The 11800-nt window shown below is 34.1% G+C and overlaps 1 protein-coding gene across 1 annotated transcript; it reads right to left on the reverse strand.

Moving 5' to 3' along the window:
* Nucleotides 1-2152: 2152 nt before the first annotated feature.
* On the reverse strand, nt 2153-10186 carry LOC128177056 (calmodulin-A-like). The gene is made up of 5 exons (XM_052843579.1): nt 9880-10186; nt 6777-6819; nt 6340-6483; nt 5043-5285; nt 2153-3172 (listed from the first exon to the last, which is right to left on the reverse strand). Exons 1-5 carry the CDS (start codon nt 9880-9882, stop codon nt 3132-3134), a joined length of 474 nt encoding a protein of 157 aa, XP_052699539.1. The 5' UTR covers nt 9883-10186; the 3' UTR covers nt 2153-3131.
* Between the last annotated feature and the right edge of the window lie 1614 nt (nt 10187-11800).

Here is an 11800-nt window from a genome sequence, read left to right on the forward strand (position 1 = left end):
TTGTAATAAATCTAAATATGAAAGAACCACATACAATCTGAAGTAAACAAATATGGCTTACCATAGTTCCCGTAATCGTCTGGAAATCTTTACTAATGGTGGCATTTCAATAGCGAACAGGTCGAACAAGCAGGAGTTTAAATCCCCCTACCAATGGTGTAGGTACACGAGAGACGGCAAAAACCGGTTGTGTATACAGATATTGACAAAAGATCGATACCGATTGACACAGATCAACACAGGCTCGTTTTGTTGACATTTTATTTTACAAGGTGGATCCTTTTAATAAACAAAAATGGGTCCTTTACACATACATGTGACACCTCTCCCCTCCTCTTCTCCTTCCAGTCAAATTTTAATTTGTTTAAGTAGATGAGATTTTTAAAATATATTTTAATCATTTTATAATTCACGTTGCAGCTCAAGTTGGTTTGGAAGCATTTGTTTTCCCCCTTATTTTCATATGATTTATTCTCTGGTCTTGAGGAAGTGACTGATTGTCTCGGCATATTTTGTTGCTCTTTTCTTCAAACACTTTCAGTGCTTAGAAAATTTCGTAGGGTGTTTGGGTTGTATCAAAGATTAATTACCTGGTCCCATCAAAGAAGCATTATTCTCATTCAACTGTTTAATAATTAGAAATTTGCTATACATATTTCACGTACTTGCTGCGAATTTGCTATTTTGCTATACGTTTTTGTACAGTTTCAATTTACTTTCCGGTAGTGTGTGTTTTATCTAAATGTGAATGTTTTGTCGACATGTGTCTAATGTTAATGAAATAGTGCTTATAATCAGGAGACTTTTTGAACACGAAAGGCCTTCATTGTATGTATATACGCAGGTTGGAAGAGTTGCGCCTCTTTGATGTACAAGCTCGCTGATCCTACACATAATGACACTAATAATGATTTTGGATTTCATTTATTTGTTTAGATATGCAAAACAAAGTGCAAGGTGGTAAAGTTTCACTAAATACTTGTACAACCCCCACCACCACAAAAAAACCCCACACCTACCCCCCCCCCCCCAAAAAAAAAAAAAACGGACATGTATTTATGACTGATTAAGAAATATTGTCATTTTTTGCCAAGATGTGATCGGTACATGTATGTTTCAACACAATCTTATTAAAATCAGATCTTTCATCTCGCTGTTTGTTAAACATGTATATGGTTATCACCCGTGAATAGATCTAACGCAACACCGTTCAGGTTAACCATATAAGGAAACGAGCGATATGAAAGGTCTATTTGGTTTCATCATAGCTCCCGGTCTGAGAAAATTCGGATGGACAACTTTGGAGCTTCAGTGCCACACATTGAAAAAAATCGTGTATTTATAGCGCACAAAAACGTGTGCTGGTTTTGGACTGATTAACCTTATATATGTGCAAATTCTGTGAAAACAATTAGTACCATTAAAGTTTTCATGCAATTGATTACTATTGTGGTCTCTTTACTTGTCATGGACTTTCTCCGGAACACGCTACCGACCTCGGAAAATCAAGTATGTTATATTTTACATCGAGATCAAGAGTCGCCATTTTTACATGTAAACAAACTGCACCACTTCACTTTACGGGGCCGATTATTTTCAGAGGCAAAGTAAAGGGACGATATCAGTAATAAATTTCATGAAGAATTTAATAGTTCTAATTGTTTTCACAGAATTTGTGCATAAATAAGGTTAATCATTCCAAAAGTAGCGCACTTTTTTGTGCGCTATAAATACACGATTTTTTTCAATGGGTGGCACTGTAGCTCCGAGGTCGTCCCTCCGAATTTTTTCAGACTGGGAGCTACAGACCTGCAGCTAGTTTCCTGATAGTTTTCTGTGATACAATACAATGTTGCAAAACAAATTAATATCATAATAATTCTTGATGTTTCATTATAAATTGCTGTGACTCATATAATCAAATTTGATTTATGAATTTTGCATACGAGAGATTGCGATAAGTACATATGTATCTGTATCATAACAAAAAAATCATGTACTGTAAGTCGCTAGTTAATCTTTACGTTAGATGTAACTTCAAACTCTCAAATTCGATCAGTTCGAAGTAAGAGGTGTATGATTAGGTAACTTCATGTGTTCTTGTACTTCTGATATAGTAAAAAAAAAATCATACAATTGCTAAACACAGAAATTCATTTGATTTGTTTTATTTGGATAAAAAGTTTGAACAATCAAAAACACTACAGCTTATAGGATAAACATTGATTGTATAAATTGGATAATGATTTTTTTCATTTTTTTTTTCAATAAAAACATTGCACTATCAAGTCTAATAATTCAATACAACTACAGTGTTCTACAATTTTCTTTGAAAATACATAAATTGTACATCTGACTAATAATTAACATTTATCATCATTATCAGAGCTTATTGAGTAGTTTCTTTCTCTATGGAAATAGCATGCGCTACACGAGAATTTAAAATTACCTCCTATATACAGTTAAAAAGGATTTTAAAAGGCAAAATATTGTCTATAGAACAATGCTAAAACAAACTGTATCGACGAAAACTGAAAACAAACGAAGCACACTGGGACTGAGTCATTGAGTTATTGCGGCAAAAAGGCTTAGTGATGAAAAATGTTAAATGCTTTTATCATTGTTTTTCTCCAGTCTTTGAATAATTGATGATTGTACTCTCGTGTTACCATTGATGCATTGATGCTTGGGTGGTGGAAAGAATAATTATATACAATACATTTAACGTAAAGGGTCTCAAATTCATACAGACTATGACACGTAGATAAAAAAAAATCCCCAAAAACATGTTCACACTAGAAAGTGAAAAGAAAAACACTTTTACGATCAATGTTTTGCGATACCAGCAGTGTATTGAGCAGTATGGTTTGTTGATATTTCATTTATAATTAAAAAAAAAAATACACATACTAAATATGAAACCTAAATTGCATTCACTCGCGCAGTTATTGATTCGACCGTAAATTTGATCACAACAAGATGCGGTGTACCGGTATGTGATGTTCTCTCAGTCTCCCTCCATTTTCATCCATGATCTAAAACTTCGTTAGTCTAATGATAAAGTCTCTTCTATCGACACTCATACAAATAGGCTTTTTCTTTTTTTTTGGTAGCAAAGGGGTTCTTCTATTCTAGCCGTCCTTTTTACCAGACGCCATCATTTTGACAAACTCTGGAAAAAAAAAATCCCAAAACACCGGTTTTATAACATATTTTGAAAAATAGTTATATATATTCCAATAGCAGTAAAACAAATGTCTTATATGAGAATAAAATGCTTTAATAGACAAGACAAATCTACAAGTATATATTACATATATGTACTTAAACAAGTGCATCGAAATCATGCGAAAATCTAGACGAAGGAGGGCACCGAAGCTGTCCTCCCCCTTTAGATGGTTTTTTTTTAAATTACTAGCATCAAATTACAAGAAATAGCCATCATACCCCCACCCCTAGAAAACTCATGCCCCTTGAGTTAGTTCCTCAGACTGTATATATACATGCAGTAAAGCTCTTAAGTTACTCATTTGCTCTCTGTTTTGCGGGGGGGGGGGGGGGGGTATTGTATCTAAGGGCAAGTGTGAACACCTCCATCCCACCTTTGAAAATATCCTGCATATGGACCACAAACCAAAACAGTTTTATATCAACAAAAATATCTTTATTGAGGACCAAACCACATGAACAAGAGACACAAATATAATCAAAACTTGTTTATAGAGAATATATAGATTTTTTTTAATAATTTTGTTTTCATCATTTCCTGTTTTGATAAGTTTGTAAAAGGGAAGGAATCTGATAAAAATGATAAACAAAACAAAAACCCCTCACATGAAATAATTTTATATAATCTAACGACCGAATCACACGCAAAACCTTCACATAAAAAAGAAGAAAAAAACATGACTACTGCTATTGGAGAGAATCAACACGCAAAAATTAATTTACAAAATGTACGATAATGAGCTAATGCATTTTGTGCATTGCATAAATCAATGGGGAATTAGCGCCGCGATCACTCAACGACCGACAAACGGATAGCAGTATTTAGCGTCATATCCATCGAACAGCTTTGAAAATAATTGTTTTTGTGATAAGTTTACTGTCAGGGTCGAAGAATGAATGCATTTCGTTAATTAGCCAGACCTTGATATCCATAACTATTTGCATAAAAACGATTGTTTTTAAACACGATTAATTATCACTGAGTTTTTAAAAAAAGGGGGGGGGGGTAAAACAAACTGCCATTTTGAAGATTAGTATCACAATGCCAAATGAATAATTTCTGTGTCATCTCAATATTGATTTGTATGGAAATCGGCAAATGTTGGAATTTGATATATGCACTCAATAACAAAGCAATTTTTATCAATATTTAAAGTGAAGCATTGTTTAATATTGATGAGGTGCCATTGTTGGCCATATAACGAGTTTGCTTAATATGGAAATGTTAAATCAATTCTTAACATCTCAATAACGAGATTCAATGCCAATGTCATATCCAAATACTAATACAGGTACGTGTCCAGCATGGAGGGGATAAATATTGATATCAAATTCATGTCCATTGGATGGAAAAAACTATAAAATGTACATAAATAACATTTTCTGGAATAATTTACTCCTTTTACTAACGCCATCCCTTTCACTTGCTAGAACATAAAATGCAAATTGTGAAGAGAAAAACATTAACAACAACATTTGTTACCAAAAAAAAAATCATCGATAATATTATAGCCAAACTTCAGCTACTAAATACAGGGAAATATTCGCCCCTGTTTTATTTTTCGCCCCTTTCGCTCGCGTTCTCAGCATGCGAATTAGACGTAATCCAATGTCTCATTTTATCCCTCTTTAATTAAACATTCCTATTCTGGGCGAGTTTAAGACTGGGCAAAACTGTATGCGAGTGTCAGAGAGCGAAAATAACACTGTATACAATATCAGTTCAGAATCACGATTACAAATTTAAAACTTCCTGGCAGAGACTCAAAATAAACATTGACAATACTTTTTTTTTTTTTAAATTTCAACTCTACCTTCGTAGTTGACCTGTCCGTCCCCGTCTAGATCCGCCTCTTTGATCATCTCGTCCACTTCCTCGTCTGTGAGACGTTCCCCGAGACTTTTCATCACGTGACGTAGCTCGGAAGCGCTGATGAACCCATTGCCGTCCTTGTCGAACACCTTGAAGGCTTCCTTCAGTTCCTCTGTCGTGTCAGTATCTCGCATTTTCCGCGCCATCATTTGAAGAAACTCGTCGAAATCGATCGTACCACTTTCTGAAATAAAACAGCGTACAACATTATACGCTATATTTTGTACCACTAACAATTTTTGGCGCAATGAGTTGATCGAGGTCAGACTCCTTATTCAGTTATGAAAATAATTACTGAAAATTTTAACCGATAATGCTTTAAATATTTCAACTTTCAAAATAGCATTATAAGCTTTTAAAACACCATCCACCAGACCAATTATTTTTCCAAGAAATAATTCTTCATATATCAACACCCTATGGAAAGCAATGCATTTGTTTTAAATAATCATTATTTTATAAGTTGCTTGATCTGTTTCTTAATTAATATTTAGACTTTAATGTACACAATGTTAAGATTTCTTCCTTCTTCGTTTCCTTGTCATTTTGTTCATCATGAATACAGTTCATCCGGAGTGATGATCTACCCAAAATCGAAAGTTAAACAAACCCATGAAACAGCAGTAAACCACGCACCAAAAGTTTGATAATGCACTTAATGTGTAAGGTTGAAAATTCAGAAAAGTTAAATGTAACCTAAAGTCTCAGTCGTGTTTATAAAAGTAGAAAATAAATTTTTAAGGGCTGTGTCATCTATTTCCTCTTTCTAAAGGTATTTTACAGGTTGTCATGATATCACAAAAGCATAGCTATTATGTGTTTTAGACCATATCCGATTCTATTGTTGGTGATATTTTTTAATACGAAGAACACGAGACTCAAAGATACTTTGAGCGTATTTGATATTTGATATTTATATAAGGAGAGAACGTGCGGAAAAATTCCGAAAATTCATCCAATACAGCTATTGAAGGATTTTGTTAAGTAATGCATCGTCCACCATAATGTTTTATCAACCCAACCTTAGGTTAAAAAGGGAACCCGATTCTGCATTGTTCCAGATTCTACACACTAAAATTGATTTTTGTCATTTATCCAATCAATATAGAGTTCACATTACAAAGGTGCAGATGTGACGGCACTAAAGCCGTGTCAGAAACACTGTAGAAGGCAAAAATTGTGATCTGAGACTCAAGGTCGGCCATTATATCGAGCCAGGCGGTACGTTGTTGACATACCATCATAGTCTACTTCGTTGATCATGTCCTGCAGTTCGCCCTCTGTGGGATTCTGGCCCAGACTGCGCATGACCGTTCCCAACTCCATTGTTGTTATACTTCCGTCACCATCTTTGTCAAAAAGGTTGAAGGCCTCTCGGAACTCTAAATCAGGCAAATAATTTTTTTTGATAAATAAAAGAATTGATTACTCTTTTTGACGTTTCATCTTGTGTTTATTTTTTTTATATATCAATATCTCAAAAGGAAATGGATATGAAAAGATTTTATTTCATTTAAAGCCACTGTATAAAATAAAATACATTTACATTTTATTTTTATGATCACCTTCTGCGAATTTTCTATACAGCTGTTGCCATAGTAATAAAGCATACTATCAAAAATTCAGATGCATATACATGACGTGCAGAAAACTAAAATTTAGTCTCGTGTTTTACCTGCAACTTGTTCGTCTGAAAGTTTGATTTGCTCTCTCTGTGCCTGCAAAAATACACAATTTCAATAAGACTTATTACGTATCTTTTATAATTTCATATTTTAGAATAGCCTAGAGTAAGAAATATGCTGCATGGTAGCACTTCCTTAGCAATAACTATATGTATAGACATGTACTGTAACATCTGGCACGATGGTCAAACCAGCAGACGGGCCAAAACAAACAAAATTCGGTTTCCACGTTTTAGTATATAACCCTTTAGTATATACTTTAAAAAAGACCATCTATTCTTATCAGGAATTTTCTTATTGTAATATAATTTTTGACAAAATAATTACCGTGTTTTTATAATCTTTTTGCGTTTTACCAAATAAAACTTTTCTAATTGATTTTAAAGAAATGTATAACCATGGAAGAAATTTTATCGGTTACTTGTTGATTGAGCAAAAAATATATATAATAAAACATTGAATCGGATTTTTAAAACAAAAACATAGCCAACGTGCATAACCAAAATTAAAGAGCTTTAAGCATGACTATCAAAGTTTTAATTGTATTTGTTTGTTTTAATTTGATAATCCACTACATGTAAATGGGGGGTGGGGGGGGGGGGGGGGCATCAACATGATACCATTTTAAGAGTGTAGTTCCTATTCCAAACGAAAAAAAATAAGTGGTAATGCAGTTTAATAACATCAACATTTTATTGCAACATTTGTTTTCAATCCTCGTCTCTCAACCCACCCATCCCGCCCCCTCCCCCCCTTTTGAAGTATCTTGGCTAAAATTTTCCTATAGTTTTTTCTTGGGGATGCTGATGAGTCCAGCACAAGAATCTTGGCAGTGCAATCGAAAATGATTGAAGTTCCGGAAGATAATATTTGATTACATAATTTTTTGTCGATCTGGGACCGAACACTTATTTCATCTTGGCCGACGATGGAAGGTTTAGTTTTTATAAAAGGGTTAATAAGTCATAAAAAGACCGAGAGATGTGAACGTCGATAACTACAAGCGCCGGTACATGATAGGGCCAGGATGGTGCTGCAAAGAATTGACCTTAACCATATATAGTGTATGTAGTCTTTTGGGAGCGTGTTGGGGCATATTTCCAATTAATGTCCTCCGGCTGCGTTAAATTCAATTATTGGCGCCTCTGATGCGTGAAAGTATGTAAGCATAATTTGATATAACAATAACATATTATTGATTACAAAAGAACACGAGAAAGCCCAATATGTATATGTCTGGGTCCATTGCCATGTCGGTTATTATAGTGAAATATACCTTTGGTTTCAGAGCATCTAATATTAATGATAGCAAGTAGCGTTGATCGATTAAAGAGCTATCATAAATACCCAGAATTCCCTACAGGATATGTTTGTGGAGGAAATACTTTTATTTCAGATCCCCAATGAATGGTAAACATAGATTAATATGCCCGGTTTATTGAAAGCTCCGCGCTCGATCGATCACGTGACCGTTCTGTTCGGCCTGTTAATGAAAGTTTATTTTTTGCGCGAAGTACCAATCAGACACACTTGAGTACGGGCTAGCGTGACAATGGAGAAACATGATCGATCGCCTAAACGCAAATAAATGTGGAATAAACTATTAAATATGCAAAAGTTAAAAGAAAACGTGCCAACGCAAAATTATGAGTTGTTATCCTATTTCAGACTGAAAAGTTTATTGATCATCTCTCTCTCTCTCTCTCTCTCTCTCTCTCTCTCTCTCTCTCTCTCACCAATTAGCCCAAAAGTATTCGTTTCGAATGTTTCTAGTAAATGAATTATGGCTCGAATGTTATATCTCCTCTTAATCTTAAATGTAAGATGTGAAACTTCTCAAAAATTCCAAATTTAAACGTGGGAGTTTCTAGGGGGTTCGAATATTTGCAAAATCTAGTTTTGGTGGCAATGCAATAGTTTCGAATTCAATAGTTTCTTGGAAGAAACAAAAATAAGCACATGAAAAATATTGATTTTATACACCCAATGTGTTCTGATTAATGGCACCCATGTTATTAAAAAACAAAGATTTATCTCATGAATCAAATAAGGAACAAATATTCAAGTTAATTTTTGTTTCCCCATATCATGTTTTGTCGAAGTTTTTTCCGTTAATATATTCTATTGTTTTTCCTTGTTACCAACTAACTGATCGGCCTATCTAACCTCAATGCTATTCATCACTTTACATTTTATTTTTTGTGCTACTTAAGGTAGAACATAATTAAACTTTATTTCTTATAGGAAATATTAAGCTATCACTTGGCCTAGAATCTCTACATTACTGTTATAACGTTATTGATATGGTTTTCAAACGAGTCATTTATCGGGAATTTTTTTCTGCGCAATAAGTAAGCTCTCTTGAAAATTAAAATTAAACCTTGCCAGATGGATTAATATCGATTTTTAAACACTTTTTTCTAAATAACAATACCTTGCAGAGAAAAGACGATATAATGAGACAAAAGACGAAGGTTTTTTTTTTTTTTTTAAAAAAAATACGTTTTTGTCATCAATAAGGTAAAATAATGTGAAAAAGAAAATACATCCATCACAAAAGTAAAGAAAATATGTCAACGTTAACGTCTGCTACAACCAGCTGTCTCGGGCACCCTGGTGATAAAGTGATTAGAGGTTCGTTTGTTATTTGTGCCTGGATAACACCGAATCGATTCTGCATTAAGATCTTATAAAAAGCAAAATGTTACAGTTGCAGCAGTTTTTTATTTTTTGTTCAGCAAACAAATTCGTAACCTAGAGTCCTAACACCACACGTTCTCCGAATGTCGTTTCTTTTTTTCCTCCACCGAACAATGGGTTACTTATATGTATAAACACAGAACAAATAGCCTTCATGCCTTGGTTTTGACAGTAAGATTGTCAGATCAATATCAACCTTGGACTGCCTCGCCCAGCCCCCCCCCCCAAACACACACACACTTTCCTTTTACTTAAAAACATTAAAATAAATATTGGCAAAAATTCCTACTACTTATTTTGCCAGATTTTTTTAGCATTCAAAAAAGACAGTAGTAGCAAAATACTACTGTATTGATTAAAAATAACTAAGTTTAAATAAATAAAAAATCTTACCATTTCGATAAAGTGACGATGGTACTAGAATAAATCTTTGTGTTCACTTTACTAGCTTGAACTGGAAACAACTAAGCCACGAATGCTCTCGTTCTATTATCAATAACTGTCACAATGCGACATGTTCTATCCACATTAATTATACAACAGCGTTGGGCCGCACTCTACCTCCCTGGCGCACCCGAACTGAACGCGACCAGCATCAGATAGAACGAGGCTCCGGTTCAGAGCGTCAGATATTGATCCTGGCTAGGTATAGACCAAACTCCAGGCCTCCATTGTTTGTCGCATAATTAATCAAACAAAAACAGATTTCGGCAATTTTTTGTTCTCTCTTTTCTCTCTCTCTCTCTCTCTCTCTCTCTCTCTCTCTCTCTCTCTCTCTCTCTCTCTCTCAATGTTTCTTTTGTGTATCAATATGCTTGACCAAATATCACAAATACATCACTCAAACAAGCGTTACATGCCGGTAATGGGGTTGATTGTCAATATTCGACTAATTACCGTAAAATCAACAAATTGAACAGCGCCTGTTTTACGATCAAATACGGGAAGTATCAGAAATCATTCTTCGTCAATTATCTTGTTCCAGTTTATTGCTGTGTGAAAGGACGAGGCCATGGAATTTCTGATTGATCATGTTGAAATCTACATTAGTGTTAAGATGGCTTAATGATGGAGTGGCATACGACACAACGATTTATATTAAACTAAGTACACATTTTTAAGTGTTGACAAATCAAGATATACCGTAACGATAAAATTTCTGTAATTTTATCTCATCTTCGTAAGGCACGGGATCATATTTTCTTTTGAGCTTTACGTCCAAAAAAAAAAATACCTGCTTACAATATAGTGCATTTTCTGAGGGTAATTTTGCAGGTGCAACAAAAATTAGCCAGAATTATTCCCACACACACTGTTTCACATGTATTCAGACTGAGATTCGTTTATGCCTATCTAGACTGTAGGTCAAATATGTTATTGTAATAGTGTACGGGTTCAGGATCTTTTATTTACATCTATCGAGTATTTTCTCCTCGATTTCAGAAGAAAACCGGTTGTGATTCATAGCTCTATAGAAACCGACAGGACTGAAATTTACATGATCAAATCTAACCAGTCATACGATCTGCACGAAATAAACTCAAATTCCCTTATAAGACGACTTGGCTACGTCTTTTAACTAGCGTACTAATTTTACTTTCTTTTTACGCTCAATCCATTTATTGGTTAAAAAAAAAGATGTAAACATAAACAACACAATGTAAATCCTATCATTGATGATTAATGATACATAATACGTAATTTTTTTCTGCAATGTCACTATTTTTACTTCCTGCAAGAAACGCAAAAGAAAGCATTCTATTCTTTGACTATCATAGCTAAGAATATAATTAAAAATACATGTATATGGAGAAAAATAAACAAATCGTGTTTCCTTGACAAATGTCTCTGTTGCTGGTTTTTTCTTTTTATATTCACATAGACATGGCATTGTTATTAGGTGTTTTTCAGACTGTATAGGGACGTCGTGGCTACCGCTAACCACGAAGCCACACATAGATGTTTGGTACCACCACATTACTACATGCACCAAGCCGTTAAAGGGACTTAGATACGATTTGAGCTCAAAATTTTAAAAAGATTCATTTTCCATTTTTATTGTTTAGAATGATTTATATGGGTATTTGGAATGCTTAGTTAAAATTTGAAAGTCAAGTATGGGTATTAGATGAAAGTTATAAGCAAGATACAGAGGTGTATATTCCTTGTTTTGTAAACAAAGCTCGAACATTGTTCTTCTTTACATACATGTATGTGTTTAATTGGTACAAGTTTCGACCAAATGATGCTTTCTCCTGTTGATAATATTATTTATGAACACATTGAATCAGTTTGCTTTGTTTGCCAAACGTCA

This window comes from Crassostrea angulata, chromosome 3 (genome assembly GCF_025612915.1).
Source record: "Crassostrea angulata isolate pt1a10 chromosome 3, ASM2561291v2, whole genome shotgun sequence".
NCBI classification, from domain to species: Eukaryota; Metazoa; Mollusca; class Bivalvia; order Ostreida; family Ostreidae; genus Magallana; species Magallana angulata.